Below are 20,704 nucleotides of genomic sequence, written 5' to 3'. Positions count from 1 at the left end.
GTGAGCAAACATGGCGTTTGGTTCAACTAGGCCGGGTTAGGTAAAACCTAAACCGGGTTCGAGCCATCTGAAACAAGCTTACTCGTCCAACTCATCATACCTTCCCCGAGCGAGGCAGGCAGAAGTTACGGGCATGATCGAATGTGCTATCGAACCGCTCTCCATCCAACGGTCTCCGTCATGCCACGAACAGAGAGTGGCGTTCTCGTGATTAAGAGTAACTCCAGGTGCCTTTCTTGTATGTAAATTCAAACGTATCGTCAGTACGCACGTCATTCTAACGGTGCGTTACTACTCGGAACTCTCGTAATAACGATACCACGGTAAACATGGCAAAAGGTGCCCACGTCTCGTCCACTCGTAAAGCGCCACATTGACCGGTTCGCTTTTACTTAACCTCCTGCTCGTGGTATGCTGCGCCACCTCTACGCCCGTGTCCGATTCGAAGGGTCTCCCGACCGACACTCTTCGTAGTCACCCAACTGCTTGTTACCACGAATTTAGTGGAGCCCGCGGCGCATGCCTTCGGTCGACTAGTGGGTGTCGATCTCCAGCGTCGTCCTAGTTTGAAATTTTATTTCGAATCTAGGGTTTCCTCGTCCTCCCTTTGAACGGACCCACACCTACTTTGAGTCTATAAAATGATCTCCTCTTCCTCGAATTTTTCCTCTCTAATTATTCCTTTCGGGCTCCGCTAGGATTTGGGGTTCGCCTTCTCCCCGTCGCCTAGGGTTTGCTCGATCTCTCGCTTTGCGGAAGGCGTGCGCGGCGGAGGAGGAGGATGTCGCTGAGGCCGAGCGAGAGGGCGGAGGTCCGCCGGAACAAGTACAAGGTGGCCGTCGATGCGGAGGAGGGGCGGCGGCGGAGGGAGGACAACATGGTAGAGATCCGCAAGAACCGGCGGGAGGAGAGCCTGCAGAAGAAGCGGCGGGAAGGGATGCAGGCGCTGTCCCTTCCCCAGACGACGACCCACACCTCCACCATAGAGAAAAAGGTGATTTCCGCCCCGAGTTTTCGATTTCTATGGGGTTTTAGGGTTTTCGTCCGGATCGATATGATTACTGGTACGAAGGTTAAGGTCTCGGGTTCGGAGCTCACGATTTCCTCACATTGGTCTTTGGTCTGGTGATTTGCAGTTGGAAAGTCTTCCCGCGATGGTGGCGGGTGTTTATTCTGATGATAGCACTCTGCAGTTAGAAGCCACCACGCAGTTCCGTAAATTGCTCTCGATAGGTATTATTTTGATCAGGAAATTTGTAATGTTTAGCTGTTCCACCTCTTATAATTTTCTTTTCATCCCAAATATTGTTATCCATTTTGAATTGTTTTACGTGTCAATTGTACTGATTAGTTGTTTTGTTTCACCAGAACGGAGCCCTCCGATCGAGGAGGTGATACAATCGGGCGTTGTTCCTCGATTTGTAGAGTTTCTGAAGAGGGAAGATTATCCTCAACTTCAGGTTGGTATTTCTTCTGCCAAAGCCAAATCGACTTGATGGTGATCTTTCTTGCTGTTATGCTTTAGTTTGTTCTTTCATTATTGTTTGTGGTGGCATGTGGCAGTTTGAAGCAGCTTGGGCACTCACCAATATTGCCTCTGGCACTTCTGAGAACACCAAGGTTGTGATAGATCATGGAGCAGTGCCCATTTTTGTTAAACTTCTCAGTTCCCCAAGTGACGATGTCCGCGAGCAGGTAAATGATGTTACTCATGGGGGCCTGTGTGCATGTGTTTGGTGCCTCTATTTCTATTGCTTTGTGTTCTGTGTTCGAAAAATTAGCTGATATATTGTATGATAATTAGGCGGTATGGGCTTTGGGAAATGTGGCTGGTGATTCCCCAAGATGCCGAGATCTTGTCCTTAGCAGTGGGGCATTATTCCCACTTCTGCAACAGCTGAACGAGCATGCCAAACTCTCCATGTTAAGGAATGCCACATGGACCTTGTCAAACTTTTGCAGAGGAAAGCCACAACCAGCCTTTGAGCAGGTTAATACTAAGTGCTGTGTTAGTGTACTGTTCATGTTCTCCCAATTCATTTCATGTTTGCGCTAAGCGTTATTTATTTTTATGGTGAGCAGGTCAAACCTGCTCTTCCAGCCCTGGAGCGGCTAATCCATTTAAATGATGAGGAAGTGCTCACAGATGCATGTTGGGCGCTGTCATATCTGTCTGATGGTACCAATGACAAAATACAAGCTGTACTTGAGGCTGGTGTTTGTCCACGTCTTGTGGAGCTTCTTCTGTATGTGTCTAGTAATTTTATTCTATAATTGTTATTTTTTGGTTTTTTATGTTTTAATGTTTTTTTTATGGCAGCCATCCTTCTCCTTCTGTACTTATTCCAGCGCTTCGAACTGTTGGTAATATCGTCACTGGAGATGATGTCCAGACACAGGTATGCTACATAGTCTTTTGAATTTTGTATGCTTTGCATTACTTGTTTTGTTGTATTGTTGTTGTCTTGGTAGTTAGATCTATCTTGCAACTTACTTTGATGAAAGTAGACACATTTAAGATTTCATTTGGTTGACAATCATATCTTGGTGATGCCAATAGCTTGTGCATGTGGTACGAGATCTTTGTGAATGGCATCATACACGAGTAATTAATAAAATTATGATCTGCTAATTGGAAGTTACTTTACCTGCATGATTTTGAAATGCATAAACAAAGAAATCTTTTGTTGAGGTACATGTATCGTTGTTATTTCTTGCTATGTTTGAGAAGTGAATGTTTGGCACCTTGGAATTAAGATATGTTTAATATTCTCATGATGGACTCAATGTTTTGTGTGGGGTATGGGTAATATCAATTCGTTGTGTTCATCACTCAAATGATCTAATGCAAGCAATATATTTATAAACCGTGATAAGAAAAAATGACAATAGTTAGGACATTCCTATGGCCACATAATAGTTGGTGGCATGTCCAAGATCAAAGATGTCATGTTCTACATTGACATGTTTGATGTTAAGTTTGGTTGGGTTCTCTAATCTCTTTCATGTCACATGACACATTGTGTTGACAATAATTCTTATAGATGCATTCTGTAATTGTGTATTCAGTGTGGAGTCTGAATTTTGGATTTGAAACTCATCCTTATTATAATTAAAAACACATACCAGGAAATCAATGAAAATATATTTAAAATTAGAAATTCCACAAGTTGTTAACTAGTAATTAGTGTTACCCAAGTTGAAGATAGACTATAACTTTTTAATCTTTCAACTTTTGGAAATTTTGTTGCTGATTATGTCAATTCATTTCTCTCTTCTATTATGAAGAAAGCAGTGTTTCAGTTGACTTATTAATTTGATCCATGACGCAACAATGACTTATTAACTTGATAGGCTTGAAACCAATGCTCGAAAACACTTGAGCCAAAATTAAGAATAGCAAGCTCATGTAGCTCTAGTCAATTCTCCTCCCACATCAGATGCGGGATTAAATTGGGATGTATCTTTCTGTTTTTTTTTAATTATTTTGGTGGTGTAGTGTCCGTAGTTGTTAGATTTTATAACCTGGGATGTCAAATTCCGTCATCATTGAGGTGCTCTTTTAAACTAATATTTGAACATTGAATTTAACAATAGTATTTTGTCAATAGATTGACAACAACAATAACAGCAAAGTCGTAAGTCCCAACTATTTGGGATCAGCTACATGAGTCTTTTGCTATAGTTGAGATCTCTTCTCGTACTACTAAGATTAATCATTTTACCTCTTCTGATTATTATATTCGGAGGTCTTCTAAGCATATGCTCATATCATCTAAAACGATTTTTTTTCATCTTATCCTCTATCAAACCGATAATTAAAAGTTTTTTTTTCCCAATCATTGTATTGTTGTTTCTTACTTGTCAATAGATTGACATGAGAAAAATTAAAAGTAAACTATGAAGTGTTAGGCAGCCAAATGCTGAAATTTTGGTATTTTGATGAGTTATCATAGAAGAGTTGAGTTTTTTATAGTCTGAAATGTTGGAATAAGATTTTGTATCTGGATTGCAAAAAAGTGGGTGATGCCCTCCATGATTTAAGGTACTTACTACTAAGGATGAAGGTACAAGGAAAATATCACTTTTATAAAGTGAAATTTTTTTTTAAATTCAAGGATCTTAGGATTTTGCAAGGGATTAGAGATACACCAACCATAGTTTGCCTAGATTGCTTTCTACATGTGTATATGTAAGTTATAATTGATTCGACAGAATTTTTGCACTTGGTTAAATGAGTGACTTATTTTCACTTTTATGTTGTTTCCTCTTAAGTTTCCTAAGAGATTGAAGAAGTCACTGTTAAAAAAAATTTCACAAATTGATTGAACTTTTGTCAATGAATGATTGAAATTAATTTATGCCAATTTACACTTGACAAGTATATGCATGCATATGATGATCTATTTTCCTCTATCTTATCATTATGTATTATATGTTTTATTTCATTTTGTGTATTCTGTATCTTTGCTCTTTGTATTTGAATATACTTCATGCTGTTCTTTGAGATGGTTGCACTATATCCCAATTTTCTCGTTACTTTCTAATGGTATAACTTGTGGTTTTCATTACAGTATGTTATCAACCACCAAGCACTTCCTTGTCTTCTGAACCTCTTGACTCACAATCATAAGAAAAGCATCAAGAAGGAAGCTTGCTGGACCATATCAAATATCACAGCTGGGAACAAAGAGCAAATTCAGGTATGTTTGATGAAATAGATAAAGCTTAAATTTATTTGGCATGTGCATTTCTTGGTATTTATAAATGGTATCAGAACGGTAATGCACAGTATTGCAAGTTTGATTCTCTCATTTCAACTTCCTTAAATGTTGTATCAGCATAATCTCATATATCTCAATTGAATTAAATGCAGGCTGTGATAGCTGCTGGTATTATTGCTCCACTAGTCCATCTTCTGCAGACTGCAGAATTTGATATCAAGAAAGAGGCTGCATGGGCTATCTCCAATGCAACTTCCGGTGGTACTCATGATCAGATAAAGTATGTGCATGATAGCTTTTCTGTTTGCTAATATTTTTGTTTGTTTTTAAAGTTTGTACATGGTTGATGTCCTCCTAGATTAATTGGTTTTTATCTGTTGAACCAGGTATCTAGTTGGCCAGGGTTGTATAAAGCCCCTGTGCGATCTCCTGGTTTGTCCAGACCCCAGGATCGTAACTGTTTGCTTGGAAGGGCTCGAAAATATCTTGAAGATTGGTGAAGCGGAGAAGAACTTGGGTGCTACTGGAGCCGTGAATTTGTATGCTCAGCTGATTGATGAAGCTGAGGGTTTGGAGAAGATCGAGAATCTTCAGAGCCATGATAACACCGAGATCTATGAGAAAGCTGTGAAGATTCTTGAGACATATTGGCTGGAGGAGGAAGACGATGCAATGCCTACGGGTGATGCTGCTCAAACTGGATTTCAGTTTGGAAACAGTGGCCAGAACACAGTTCCTTCTGGTGGATTCAACTTCAGCTGAGAATTGGTACGGTGACGATGCCAGGTGACATCCATAATACCGAAGGGCTGATGATCACCTTAAAAGATTTTATTGTGCTTAGAATTGCAGGTTCTTTCTCTGGAGACCAGAAGGTTGTCCTCTTCTGGCATGCTAGAAAACGGTTCCAGCCAGGAGAGTTGCGTCGCTGTCATTGTCGGTTCGGTTCGTGTTGGTCAGTCTGGTCTGGTGTTCATCGAGGTAAGGTGGTACTGATACAAAGGTTCAACAAAGGATGTCATGTCTGATGGCACATTTTGTTTCTGTGCCATTTGGATTGATGGTATGCAACGGGTTCATTAATTTGTAGGTAAGCAAAGGACATACTTGTGATGAGCCGCGGGTGTTAGCATGGATTTTTATATCGTCCGAGTGAGTTTGTTTATTGGTCAGAGTTTGCTTATTTGGAAGGTCTTTACCAATTGGGTATAGTGTAGTTTGTTTTGCAAGTCTTGAGATATTCCAAAAGTATTTGAGGAAAGGAAATACCTTAATTTGTGTCAGTTTATGTTGGTTGGTTGACATTTTTATCATACATATAACACTCGGTTTTCCACGTAACACAGTCACTCTCAGTCTCATTTTCGTAACGTTAAAATTTAGGATTTAGGATTAAAGAAGCGATTGATGGTAATTTTATTTAGCCCATATGTCACTTCTTATATTTATAAAATAAATAAATAATCATTTTATAATTTATAATTTATAATTTTTAAATTTAAATATCAAATCGTAGAGTCAACATTTCTAAAAGCAAATATGAGATAAAAACACATGTAATCGTATATATTGACAAGAATCTTCGGAAAATTATAAAAATAATTTTTAATATTTATGTATATAAATATTAATAATTCAATAAAAAATGATAACATGAAACATTTTTATCAAAAATTAATAAAAAAATTTATATAGTAAATAAAATCATACATCAATCAAATATAATATAACTTAATGATATATAAAATAATCAGATAACAAATACGTCCATTATATTTTATGGTGCACTCTTCCTAAAACGAATGAAAAAACATACTTTACGGGATAAATTCTCATCTACCTAAGTGTAAATACGTTCCTCTCACTAATAGATGTAGAAATCATCTGACCGACATTTGATGGCCAGTTAATCTTTAAAGGGAATTATCTTACTTGTTCCCGATAGGAGTTCATAGTTAATATGGGATATATTATCAGCTAATTATCTTAATTATTCGACACGTCACTATCACATGATGCCCAGAGAGCGTGAAGAAGATCAAGCTTCCTTCTTATTATTTATGATCAAAAAAGCAATCGTAAGCATTATTTGTATCATTTATAACCAGAAAGACAATCACAAGCTTTCTTCTTGCCGGCTAAGTATAAAAGCTCGCATTTAACAAAAAAAAAAAAAGGCATTTTCATTGACTACTCATGTTTGTGCTGACATATTTTAGGTTACTAACTTGAGCGTCGAATGGACTAGATCATAAAACATCTTTCGACCTAGATCTTAATGCAGATGGTATCGAAAAAGCTCGATGTTTTACCTTGGACAACCCTACATATATGAGTTTGGACCATATCGTACTAATTAAGATGTGAACGATATTTTTCTATAATATTTTGGCACTAGAAGGAGGGCCCGATATTATAGGAACGTCCACCTACCACCTTTTATGATGAACGCTTAAGTGAGGAGGCTCTACCCTCGGCCCACAATACTTTGAGGGACAACAATTACCCTTTCTACATGTGATTGCATCAACCTCGGTGCCAACATCGATGCAATACTAACATTTACTCAATTACCTAGGGGTGACTTTGAGTCACCTGCTCGTCTCTGTTAAAGCATTCCTAAACCTCACATACCATGTGCAAACGCTAATGGGTATGATGTAAGTTGTTGCTTCGCTCTTGCCCCAACTAACCCAACAAGTGATGCCACCACTTCAGCCACAATCAACAGCTCAACCGAAACCGAGACCATTGCTCGTTGGGGTTCCCCCACTCGATACGATACCAATATCTCAAGAGCGCTTGAGGCTTATCGAGCCACCAGTCAAGCAAGCACCTCATTCCTTACCTATGGAATTCAATAAGTCGCCACACCATCATTCCTTACCTATGGAATCTCAAACCCAATCAATAGATTCGACAAATGATTCCATGAGTCTTCAACTATGACAAATGGACCAATGCTTAAAAAAAATGTGAGGATAATTCCAACAATCTAGAGAAGAAGGGTCGACCAACCCCACCGCGGTTCAGTTGTCCTTCACCAATGGCATCCAAGATGAGCCAATTGTAACCACCTTCCATCTCCTATCATTGGATCTTTGATGGTAATACTAACCCATTATAGCATATCACTGTCTTTTGTGCTCAAATGTTATTATACGATACTTTGGATGCTCTAATATATCATGTTTTCCCAACTACGTTAAGAGCTCCGACATGAGAATGATACACCCATCTGAAGCTACTCTCTATCAGTTCCTTCATTTAGCTCACTAGAGAATTCAAACTTCACTTTCTCGAGAATATATGCCTGAAGTCATCGGTGGTAATGCTTCTCAGACTTAGGTAAGGGGAGGATGAGATGCTCTCAGACTTCATCGCTCTATTCATCAATGAGATCCGAGGCATGTAAGATGTTCATCCTTCACTTGTAATATAAACCTCCATGATGAGTCTTATGCTCTCGTCTTTTCGAGTTGTTGGTAGAGATGCCACCAATGATGATACCAGAGATACTCCTTCAGGATAATCAATACTTTGCTGCAGAGGCATAATCTCGGATAAATATAAAGAGACATACAAAAGGCCGAGATAGGATCAAATACAATCTTCGTTGACCCCAAAGTCATCGCAGCGAAGAAGTGACCAACCCAAGTTGCCTCTCTCTAGACTCGAGTCAACCCTCTTAAATATGATTAGAACTGAAGTCCTTTTATATATAAAATAGAAGAGACTCTTAAAAAACCCTCAATCGATAAAGACTTCGTTGGCAAAGAGAGATAGATCCAAGTACTATCGCTTCCACTGAGATTACGACAATGCCACGGAAAATTGTCATGACTTGAAAAATAGATTAAAGAACTCATTCATCAGGGACACTTTAGGCGGTTTGTTCAAAAGTACTGGGAACCTTCACCCCACCTCAGGGGCCGATAGAAAGACAGATCAACGATATCATTGATGGACCTGTCTTAAGATGAAATAATTGCTTGGGTCGTAAAGCTTACGCTTAAGCTACCATTGAAAAGTGCCCATAGATAGGAGATGACCCATAAATCATCTTCAAAGAGGAAGAGATTGAGTACCTCGACTCAAACCACAATTATGCATTTGTAATCCCCGTAAGGATGATTAATGCTCGAGTGAAGAGGATCATGATTGATACAAAGAACTATACTGATATTCTATACTATGATGCTTTTCAAAATTTTAGGCTCACGACAAATGACCTCACCCCTTATGACTTTTTCATTGACAAGGTTTATTTGTGACTCGATCACCTCTCTTAGGATTGAGAACCTATATGTCACGTTTAGAGATAAGTTATATTTCAAAATATTGATAACCATATTCATGGTGGTCAATATCCCCTCGGCATATAGCACAATCATAAGTCAGCCCATACTAAACAAGCTAAGGGCGATGGTGTTAACCTACCATATAGTGATCAGGTTCTCGACAAGGACTAACATTAGAAAGCTAAGAAACAACCTAAACCTAAGGGAGTTATACTAATGTTACCTTATGGTGGTCTCTTTACTGAAGAAGATATGATCCAAGACTTTGCTTATGGACCCCCGAAGTTTTACCATGTCCTTCTTACATACAAAATCGGTAGAATCACTGATAAAGGCACCTTCCTCACAATAATCATATGTTCTTTTCTCAGCTTATTGGCGTTAGCATGGTGGCCGGATCGGTTACGCTCAACACCTCGAGCGACAACTTGCGAATGGTGGATAGAGTCAAAGAGACCACTATAGTGCCACAACAGGAGCTAGGCACTTGTCTCTTCAAGGAATGAAATTTCATGTATATAAAGCATCACAATCACAAGGTTGTAAAGGATTAAAAAGAGGAATAAGGTAAAGTAATGCGAGGTTTGAGTCGTGCCTCGAGGAGCCGAGCTAAGACCTACTTCGATTAGCCAGTCTTTATTTATCTTTCGGAGGACCTCGAAACCCTAAACTATGACAGAGGCATAAGGTAAAATGTGCCCAGGATGTATGAGTCGAGAAAACCTAACCTACATGAAGATAAATCCACCTTAACAGATGCATAAGGTAAAATGTGCCTAAGGTCTGTGAGTCGAGAAAACCTGACTTGTGTGAAAAAAAAAAATTCTACCACGATGGAGACACAAGATAAAATGTGCCTGAGATGCGTGAGTTAGAAAAATCTGACCTTCATGAAGAGAAATCCGCAACGACGATGGCACAAGGTAAAATGTGCCCGAGGTGGATGGGTTGGAAAAACCCGACCCATGTGAAGAAAAATCTATCACGACGGAGGTATAAGGTGAAATATACTCGACACGTGTGAGCCAAGAAAACCCAACCCCTATAAAGACAAATCCGTCATAGTAGAAGCATAAGGTGAAATGTGCTCGAGGTGCATGAGTTGAGAAAACCCAACTCATATGAAGAAAAATCTGTTATGACGAAGACACAAGGTAAAATGTATTAGAGGTACGTGAATTAGGAAAACCTGACCTACACGAAGAGAATTTCATCACGACGGAGGTACTAGGTAAAATGTGCTCGAGGCACGTGAGTCGGGAAATCCCAACCCGCATGAATAGAAATTCGCTATGGTAAAGACACAAGATAAAATGTGCCTAAAATGTGAGTTAGAAAAACTTAACTTATGTGAAAAAAAAAATTATCATTACGGAGGCACAAGATAAAATGTGTCCGAGGCACGTGAGTTGAAAAAACATGACCCATGTAAAAAAAATCTGCCATGACTGAGGCACAAGGAAAAATGTACCCAAGGTATATGCATTGGAAAAATACGATCCATATAAAGAGAAATCGATCATGGTGGAAATGTAGAACAAAATGTGCTACTGCCGTGAGCCTCGAAACACACCTTTTTGGAGACAAATGATAAGAGATATATTATCGGGTGATCATCCGTTGTGCTATTGCCCCGTGATATGCAAAGAGGGAGGAGAAGATGAAGCTTCTTTCTAGTCATTTATGATTAGAAAGATAATCACAAGCTTCGTACCATTTATGATTAGAATGACAATTAAAAGTTTTTTTTTTATTTTTTACGACTAAGTATAAAAGCTCACATTTAACATAGGGAACAAAGACTTCCTTTAACTACTCATGTCCGCACTTATATATCTCGGGTTATTAAGTTGAGTTCGGAGTGATTGAGTTGGGAAGCTTCTTCTGATCTCGATCTTCATATAGATGATGACTAAGTATAAAAGCTCACATTTAACATAGGGAACAAAGACTTCCTTTAACTACTCATGTCCGCACTTATATATCTCGGGTTATTAAGTTGAGTTCGGAGTGATTGAGTTGGGAAGCTTCTTCTGATCTCGATCTTCATATAGATGATGCCTAAGGAGCTCAACATTTCCATCTTGAGGATACCTCAAATAACCCTACATATACGAGTCCGGACCACATCAAGCTGACTAAGACGTCAATGATATTTTCCCCTAACACTCTTAATAAAATTATAAAAAGATAATGATTATCTTTTGACTATGCTTAACTTAATTTTTTTAATTAAAATAATTTTTTTGAATTGAGCTAGATCGATTTAACTCAATCTTAATTATTTAATTGATTTAATTAAAATCTAGATTTTTCCTTGATTTTTTGGAATTACTTTCATCTCCTTCAACTCCTCGTCCTTCCACTCTCGTCGCCTCCTCTCCCTCTTTCTCATCCTTGTCCCTGTCATCCTTATTCGCTTTCTCATAATTTTCTTTAAGAAAAGTTATACTCATCACAAATTCAACATAAAAATTATTTTAAAAATTAATCATCATAAATTCATACAAAAATAAAAAATATTAAGCATATTACATTTTATCGCAATAGTTTTAAAAAGTTTGGATAGATTTAGTAAAATTTTAAAGAGTTACACTCGTATTATACTTGATCATAGATTCAAATAAAAAATTATTATATATTTTAAAAATTAATATCCTAAATTCATATAAAAATAGAAAAAGTGATTCTAAATATATTATCATCTCACTAAGTAATTTTGTAGAAGTTTAAATATGTTATTATATTACCTAAGTAATTCTAAAGAAGTTTAGGGATTTGGTAAAAATTGAACGAGCTACACTCGATTATAGATTTAATCTAAAAATATTATTTTTAAAAATTTATTCATCATAAAATCATAAAAAAAAGTAATACTAAAAATCTTAGAATCATGTGATAGTAGTTCTAAAAAAATTTAGATTAGTATAATAATAATATCATGATTATACTTGAGTTATAATCATATTATACTTGTTCACAAATTCAACAAAATTTGATTTGATCTGATTCCAATTGGTCTCACATGAACCGTGAAAAGTAAATCAAATCGAATTGGTCATGGATCTATGACATTCAAAGGTATTATCATACTTATTTTAAAAAATACTCATTCATATAAATCATAAAAATCAATTAGAGAGGGACAATGTGATAAAAACCTAATACTAGAGGTTTTGAGGGATAAAATTATTTAATAATTTATGTACTCTCTTACATAAATATTAAATATTTTTAATCTTTTTAATTTAAAAAACTGATGGGACAACTGAAACCTTGAGATAATTTATAAAATAATCAGATATTGATTTTTCATGCAACCATACCCAATGATTATTATTTCTTGTATTTGTTTTTGTTGACATAAACAAAAACATCCACCGAACATCAACCTTAAAACGGAAGCCTTTCTCTATTTACCGTCCGATCCACTCGGAGACACGAATCTCGAGGGTTATCCTGCGCGTCGACTTGCGGAATCCCCAGCGCTTATTCTCCGTATATTCTTGTCATTTCGTGTTCCAGTGAGGGCTATTTTGGGTAATTCGGTCCACTCGATTGACTTCCCCTCGAATCGAGTCAACCTGATGCGTACATGAAATGATGAGTACATACCTCCAAAACATAATTCTACGATTGGACGCATATTTAGTATATGCGACACTACGATGGACCACTAGTTTTGCAATGCCAAATCACCACACCGTTCCCGTTGGGTCATCCGAACGGGTGTGATCAATTCGGAGGACAGATCGGGCGGCTGACATAATCCTATCGTATAAAGCATTTTAGGAGCTCGTCCGTAGATGAGCGACCAATATTGCCTTCGTCTATGGGACGTGGACTGCGGGACCTGCCACTGGAGGGTGGGAATTGCCGACGGTGGCGGGACCTCTGCGCAAAGGGCGAAAGGGAGAGATAAAATAGGGCAAACGCCAGATCAGGGAGGCGGAGTACCACAGTCGACCTCTCACCGCCGTTACCCTCCGCTCTAAAGCCGCCTTACTGCACACCCTAACAAACACCGATCGCCGTTGACGACGTTGAATTGCGGACTGGGGAGGGACCTTCACCGACAAATTTAGGGTTCGGAACGCTCCCCCTGGATCCACAGCCCGTCGGGTTCCGTTCCCTTGCCCCGCCGGTATGGCTGGCTCCGGCGGTTCCTCGTCGACTCGCGTCAGCGGCGTTGACCGCTTCTACAACCCTCCGGCAGTCAGGAGGCAGCTCGAGCTGCAGAAGCAGCAGCGGCAGCAGCAGGAGGAGGCGACGCTGAGGACCCGGCCGTCCCCGGTGGCGACGACGGAGGCCGTGGCCGAGGTCATGGTGGCCAAGGAAAGATTTGAGCGGGATGATGCTTCCTCGAAACGGTCTCTCTCTTCGTCAACTTCTCCCTCACTTTCTCCTTCTCCTACTCCGCCACCGCTACCGGCGTCTTCGGTTGGAAACCTTTACCGGTTGCTCGAGTCCACCACACCCGTCGTACCCGCCCGGTACTTCTCCAAGGTTCGGAAGTAGGTTTAGGTCGAAAGGAGCCATCTTTCTTGTTTCTGTAGCTTCTATCGATCCCGCATATTAATTGGTTCGGATGAGTGATTCTGAGTTCTTGACCACTGACAGGCTAGTTCGAGGCGATGGAGGAATGGCGACGAGGTGAAATCTCAGCCCTACTTTTGCGTCGGAGATCTTTGGGAGTCTTTCAAGGAGTGGAGTGCTTACGGGGCGGGGGTGCCATTGGTGCTGGACGGGAGTGATACTGTTGTTCAATACTATGTGCCGTTCCTCTCCGCCATTCAGCTGTATGTGGATACCTCTGCGGCCACATCAAGTTCGGGGTATGGATCTACTAACTACTATGCCCTATAAAAAGCTTGGTGCTCTTTTCTCGTAATTTAGAAGTTTGGGTTAGTATCTATACTGTTTAGTTGTTTAATTATAAGCAAAGATAAGGATTTTGCTGCAATTTTGCACTGAGCTGAGAGCAAAGTGCAAATTTCCATGACAAGGGAGGTTATAATCAATGCCTGTGTGCTTACGACTGCTATAGTCCGTGGTGAAACAATGTTAAGGGTTTCTTTTTGTTTGCATTAGGGTACTCCTTAATGATTTGATGTTTCTAACCATTGGCACTTGTGTCTATTCAAGCAGTCTTATGATAAATTGTTTTCGGACCTCCATTCCTTCTCTCTGTTTGTTGTGGATGTGAACTGTAATTCTTGGCACCTATACTGTCGATAATTAGACATAGTTGTTGCAAAGACACCTCGAGACCAGACATTTCAAGGAGTGGAGTCTTTCAACAAATAGGCAAGACACCTCAGAGCTCTGTGTCTTGCCTATTTTTTTCTTATGCAAATTAGAAAGACCAGACATAACATCTTATCGTAAGCCAGCTCTTTCTTGTCAGTCTGCATTCTCTTATTCTGGTGAGAATTAGAAAAGGCTTGTATTCATGTAACTATGGTATATTTTTTCTTAAAAGGAGACTTCTAATTGCATCAAATGATTCATTTTTTGTTTTGTTTCCCTTTCATACTATATTGTTTGGGAAGTGATGATTATAGTAGAAAAAATGTAAATATGTGAAAAAGGACACGTCACATAATTTTTTGAAGCCTGATGTTTGAATAACTAGGTGAAAAGCTGTTATATTTGCTATATCATATTGTTTCTGATCCTATGGAGCAATTTGCACAAAAATATATGCCAACTGTTTAGCTAAGCAGGTAGCTTGGCAGTTCATAAACCCTACTTACCCTAGTTGGATTGGATTTCCCAATCTGGTTTATTGTGATTTGGTCATGTTTCTTGTTATTTTAAGTGTGTTGGCCCAAGTTGTTCCCCTAATGGGAAATGGATTTTCATTATTATGGAGTCCAAATCTACCTATAGATGGTGGGCGCATCTTTTAAAATTTTGGCTTTTATTTATTGGAGTTCCTGGGAAAAGGTTGTTTATAGTTGTTTATGTATATCTCTGATGATTTTATGGATGTATATACTATTTTTATACTAAGCATCATCTATTGATCTACTAATTGAGGTAGGCCAGCAATAACTCAGGTCTATAACCCTTTCTTATGACTTAATTGTTATAAAATTCGTTGTTCATTTAAATGTTTTATTATTTCCTTGAGTATGCCATGCTTAGTTACAAGGGCTTTTGAGTGATCTAATGAGGTGTAGCTTTGTGGTGTTACTACAAATGAGTTTATTTTTATGCCTTCTGAGATCACCAAGAATTGAGATGCCAATAATATGCCACTGCGTTGGCACCGGAGTGGTGTACTATGCTTGCGCATTCTGTGATGTTCGCATGTTGCATGTCTAGCCTCTATAAATGGTCCATGTATGTTCCTGTCATAAACATAAAGGAGACAGACAGTATGTGCTGAACCGATTACTAAATGTCTTACATACAATAATTAGGAATTTGGGTATTGTTTTATTATGGTTTTGTGACCTTTAGATGGAAACATGATTCATGATTCATTCAAGACTAACACCTTGTTTTGGAAAGCAACACCAGGATTGCTTATATTTGCCTCTTGTGGGATTCATAGTTAAGAGACCAATTGCTAGGACTATTCTTAGACCCTTACAAATTATACCAGCTAACATCTCTGCGGGATAGCACTGTCAACATTGCAGTAATGAATTAAGATGGCATTTCTTGTGTGATATCATGTTCATCCCTTGTCACCACACGGTGGAAGATTATTGGCTGTGTCCTGGTGCAGACACTTAGATTTTAGTGGGTTATATTATATTAATCCGATGGTCCTGTGTCAGAATAATATAAAAGGATGGACTTTGATAGGAGAGCTAAATAGTCTATAATTTGTAATAGGTTAATCATTTTGGGTCATGTCCACTCAAAGAAAGTCACCTCGCTAGCACAATCCTTTTGTTGTTATAACTGATGTTGCAAAGAAGAAATAAAAAAGCAACAATAAGTTGCTGAAGGACAATACTTGAAAGTTGCCTAACGTGATCCGGACATGTCTAGATAATATTCAAGTCTCGTATTAAACAAAATTGAAGCAATTTAAATTAGTAATCCTAATGGAGGAATAGGAAGACCAAAAAAGCCTGGTAAAAAATAGTGGAGAAGTGCATGACAACGACCTTGTTCTTGATGGAGCTAAATGGCTTGAAAAGTATCCAGAATGTTGGTTATTGAGTTTATTGTTGAGCCACATGACCATGTTAGGTATTCTGTTATTAAATGGATTTGGAGATGGTGCTTATGTTTAAATTAAAATAGCACTTGAATTAATTCTAATTAAGTATAATGACTTAGATGTCTGTATTTCAACCTAACTACTACGTGATGCAGAGTAGATTTATTTTTAACTCTCGGGTATAAGTGAAGCAGGATCTGTTCCTCCAGTTTTGCAGGTGCCATTTGAGCTACTTAGCCAAAATTACATTTGAAGATTATTAAATGATAAGTGAGTCTCGGTTTCGGATTTGGTTTATTCTGTTAAGATCTTTTTTATTCATATATTTAAACACTTACCGATCCAGGTCACCAAGGTATGTGATGCTCTAGGCAAGTGTAGCCTATAGTTTTTGAAGCTTTTTTAGTACATGGGCACTTGCACAGGAGCCCAAATGATCATCAACTCATCATAATAATGATAAATATAATTTTCTGGCCTATTAATGGCATATCTATTGTTGGTCATGTAGTCAGATAATTGACACATTTCTTTCTTCAAGTTTTGTTGGGGCCGCTTGATCTCTAGGTTATATGGTTAGTGAATAGTCCTCGGTTCCTTCAGCAAGAATCACAGCAAACACTGGGCAATTTACAATGCTCTTTTGGTCTTGCATTGTTTTTGCTGCTTTGATCATTCTACAGAATTGAGATTGGAGGGATCTTCATAATCCCCTAATATTGTCAGTGCCTTCAGCAAGAACCACACAATACAATGGATAATTTACAATGCTCTTTGTCTTGCATGGTTTTGGTGTTTTGGTCATTCTACAAAAAATGATATTAGAGAATTCTGTAGTGTCATTAATCTCCCTAGGGATAACAAAACATGTAAATGTTCTCAGGTGTGTTGTATATGTTCTCCTAGGCTTCGTATGATAAGTTTTGCATATTTTGTCATGATGAAGCTTCCAATTGTCTCTCAGATGTGGATAACCCTTAAAATGTTGAACGTTAGTTAGGAAGGATTTGTGTTGAACACTAGTTAGGAAGGATTTGTAATTATCTTTATTTTTGGCAGGAGCCAAAAATTAAGTCTTTCCTAGAAAATGGATGAGAATCTCTATTTTAGAGGTACAGTATTTCTGAACATTGATCACCAAAATGATTGTACTTGTTAAACTTGAGTGTTAATCTTTTCATGTTAGTGACCAATACGTTTTTAGTTGTGATTGAAGAAATGAAACTGTCACTGAAAGAATATAGGGAAGTGTCGGATTTGTAATCTGGTTTAAAAAATGCAGCCAAAATAGAGTTCAGTTACTTGAGATAGTTGAACATGAATCTGGAGCTTACTTTGGCTATTTTATTAAATTACATAGCACAATTATAATGCTTTTATCTGGTCCTCATTTGTGTACTTAGGTTTGTTTTTAGCAGCTGATTTTTATGTCATATCAGAGAGGAATGAACGCTTAATGATCTACTTCAAGCCACTAGGTCATAAGCCTGCTATTGATAATTGTGAAGGTAATATATGTCTGTTATTTTGTTTGAGCAGACAATCATAAGAATTAGACGAAGAAAATATTTCTATTTTTTCCTTTACAACGCTTTTGTTACAGCTATTTTTTACTTTACTATTCCCTGAGCTCAGTTATTACATGTTTCCAGTATTATAAAACAGATCTCTCTTGTTTATAGATCATACCGACGATAGACGGTAAAATATTTCATGGTATTGCTCTGCCACTTAAACACTGATATCTTGTCAAACAGTCATTATAGATTTTAGTTGACTCTTTTGCTTTTTGTAAGGCGATCTGCTGAAGAAAGCGATGGGAATTGTTACCTGGATACCAGCAGTGAGGGCAGCAGTGGGAGTGAAGAGAACCAATCAAGAGAAAGAAGCTCATCCGTGGGCACTGCCAATCACATTGGCCAAGGAGGCTTTGTAAATGATAATACTGAGGTTTGCCCCAAGCCAACTCTTCCGATATTTGAGTACTTTGAGAAGGATACACCGTATGGAAGAGAACCATTGGCTGACAAGGTAAGTTTGGTCTTCTTTCGTTAACATTTTGAAATATCATGTACATCAAATATTTATTCTTTTTTGCTGATATGTGGCTGTAGATATCGGTTCTTGCAAATAAATTTCCTGACCTGAAAACATACAAGAGCTGTGATATGCTGCCATTAAGCTGGATGTCTGTTGCCTGGTATTGTTTCAGTGAATTTTGGGATCACTGTTAATCATGTTTCTTCAACTGCCAATTTTTGTGGAAGCTATATGCTTGGAGATGTTTCATTAACCTCCTTCCAATAAAATACATTATTTTTTTTTATGATGTTTATGCTGCAGGTATCCAATATATAGGATACCAATGGGACCCACATTAAAGGACTTAGATGCTTGCTTTTTGACATTCCACTCACTGGCTACTCCTAGCGGTAAGCATCTGATTGCTACTTAATGCATTTGCACAAGTAGAAGCACATCTTTGTTTCATATTTATCAAAGAAATTAAATTGGAGAACCATATAGCATCACAGAGAGAGAGAGAGAGAGAGAGAGTCATATGAACACTGAAATCTGAAGTTGGTATATACAGGAGTGATTTCTGTTTGAAGTATTTCAAGTTATTCGACTTGTTTTCTATAAAGGACTATGCACGAATGCACTTTTTTATTTATTAAACCTTGGTGCCAAGAGAACTTCATATAATATGTTAAGAACCATCCCCTGAAATAGTGCAGGATTGGGCTACAGTTCATTACTGCCATTGCTAGCAGTAGGTAAACAGTTGTCAAGGATGTTAGGACACACCATCAGAGTCACTATTACAACTTTTTTTATGCCAAATAAATGAACAGATATATTGATCTATATAGATACATTCATGTTGTTGTTCATAGCTTGGAATAAGATAACTTTTCTTGGCATTGGATTAAGATAACTTGAGCATATCTTCCTTGCATTATGTTTTCTCTGTTTGATTTTTTTTTTCTTTCAAGAAATGGCATGTATTACAAGTGTTTTGGTAGCATCATATTTTTCTTTCAAGATTTAAAGAATGTCGGGACTCATAATTAGAGGCTGTCATAATTTTTGGCTAGAGGCTTCTCTATCATATTTTTCTTCCATGTGCTGTATCCCATCCCTTGATAGTAGAATTTTGGGAACTATAATTAACAAGAATGTATTAGCAGTTGAGGGGATATGTCAGCCAGTCCATCAAGCACTTCTATTATTACATCGCTACATTGTAGAAATTTGTATAGAGATGCTACTGCAAGTGCTATGGGTTCTCTTTCCCCCTTCTAATAGTGTGCTCATTTCTGACAGATAACGCCAGTCCACCTTCGGAGGTTCTTCACTCTTGTACGAGTCGGAATGGCAAGAACTCCAATGACCGGCCTGTGAATTTGTGTTTGCCAGTCTTTGGACTGGCCTCATATAAATTCAGGGGGTCTATTTGGACATCCACTGGTCTGCAAGAGCAGCAGCTAGCAAGCTCACTATCGCAGGCTGCGGACGACTGGCTTCGCCATCTGCAAGTCGATCATCCCGACTACCGATTCTTTCTCTCCCACTCCAACACATTTAGGAGGTGATCTTATATTAACATCGATGTCTCTTTCTAATTTAATGTGCATCAATCCGAGTCTCTGTTCCGATCTGGGACTCAAAAACACCCATAGCACATAGATTTTGCTCAATGTATCTTGTTGTTTCTTATCCCACAAATTAGTATGTTTCTTTTGGAACGGCACATGGACGCATGTAACTATATCATAGGAAAGAAAATTAATTATTAGAAAACAATTTTTGTAACTTCTACTAGACTTTGGGGTTGTGTCGGCGTGTTGGATTTATTATCATCTTTTAACAGGATTGTGATGCATGTTGGTGGATGTTTCTGACAGGCACCCTTTGACAATTCTATCTCTGTGGCTTGTAGTTTATGCTTGATTTGCTTTAGAGTTTTTTGTTAGAATTCAATCCAAATTTAGATGGGTAAATTCTTCAAAAATATTAATAAGTTTTTATTATTATTTTTAGAGCAATCCCTTTTCTTACTTTATTAATGCATAACATCCTTCCTAGCTATTTTTTCGCTTTTAGCTTTCGTCATATCGTGGTTATTTGTCGTTCATCGCTTTCACCCCCTTGTGATGTCTCCACCCCACTACCTCCTATGGTTATTGTCTTTGTTGTGCCCTCACGGTGGTCGCTTTGACCTCCGTTATTGTTATTCGTTATTGTTGTTGTGTCACATATTTTTTTCGTTACATCACTCCACTGGTAAAAGCCTTCCTCCATTGTTGTTTGGTTGCCACTAACTGCAAGGGCACCTCCATGGACGAGGTTATGCAGGTCCATGCTGCCCTCTTTGAGAATGCCACGCCAGGTCGATGCTAGCGATAGGGGGAGAGGGTGTCATAGGCAATGTGTGGATCCACACGAACTTGTTTGCAAAGGGTACTCCTGTGACTAGTGGCAATCACGTCCAG

At 38.4% G+C, this 20,704-nt stretch overlaps 2 protein-coding genes across 2 annotated transcripts; both read left to right on the top strand.

The window, feature by feature from the left end:
- The first annotated feature begins 669 nt into the window (after positions 1 to 669).
- Positions 670 to 6,007, top strand: LOC135582146 (importin subunit alpha-1b-like). The gene is made up of 10 exons (XM_065078208.1): positions 670 to 994; positions 1,137 to 1,233; positions 1,369 to 1,460; positions 1,564 to 1,695; positions 1,805 to 1,990; positions 2,083 to 2,246; positions 2,321 to 2,399; positions 4,575 to 4,703; positions 4,877 to 5,004; positions 5,111 to 6,007. The coding sequence occupies exons 1-10, from the start codon at positions 782 to 784 to the stop codon at positions 5,484 to 5,486; spliced, it is 1,596 nt and encodes a 531-aa protein (XP_064934280.1). The 5' UTR covers positions 670 to 781; the 3' UTR covers positions 5,487 to 6,007.
- Positions 6,008 to 12,897: 6,890 nt separating this feature from the next.
- Positions 12,898 to 20,081, top strand: LOC135587153 (uncharacterized). Its single transcript, XM_065078207.1, has 6 exons — positions 12,898 to 13,531; positions 13,646 to 13,860; positions 18,005 to 18,239; positions 18,323 to 18,408; positions 18,552 to 18,640; positions 19,536 to 20,081. Exons 1-6 carry the CDS (start codon positions 13,172 to 13,174, stop codon positions 19,802 to 19,804), a joined length of 1,254 nt encoding a protein of 417 aa, XP_064934279.1. The 5' UTR covers positions 12,898 to 13,171; the 3' UTR covers positions 19,805 to 20,081.
- Positions 20,082 to 20,704: the final 623 nt, after the last annotated feature.

Source organism: Musa acuminata, chromosome BXJ1-8, assembly GCF_036884655.1.
Source record: "Musa acuminata AAA Group cultivar baxijiao chromosome BXJ1-8, Cavendish_Baxijiao_AAA, whole genome shotgun sequence".
Lineage (NCBI taxonomy): Eukaryota > Viridiplantae > Streptophyta > Magnoliopsida > Zingiberales > Musaceae > Musa > Musa acuminata.
Note: the sequence above shows the minus strand (reverse complement) of the source record. Positions and strands in the feature narration are given on the sequence as shown.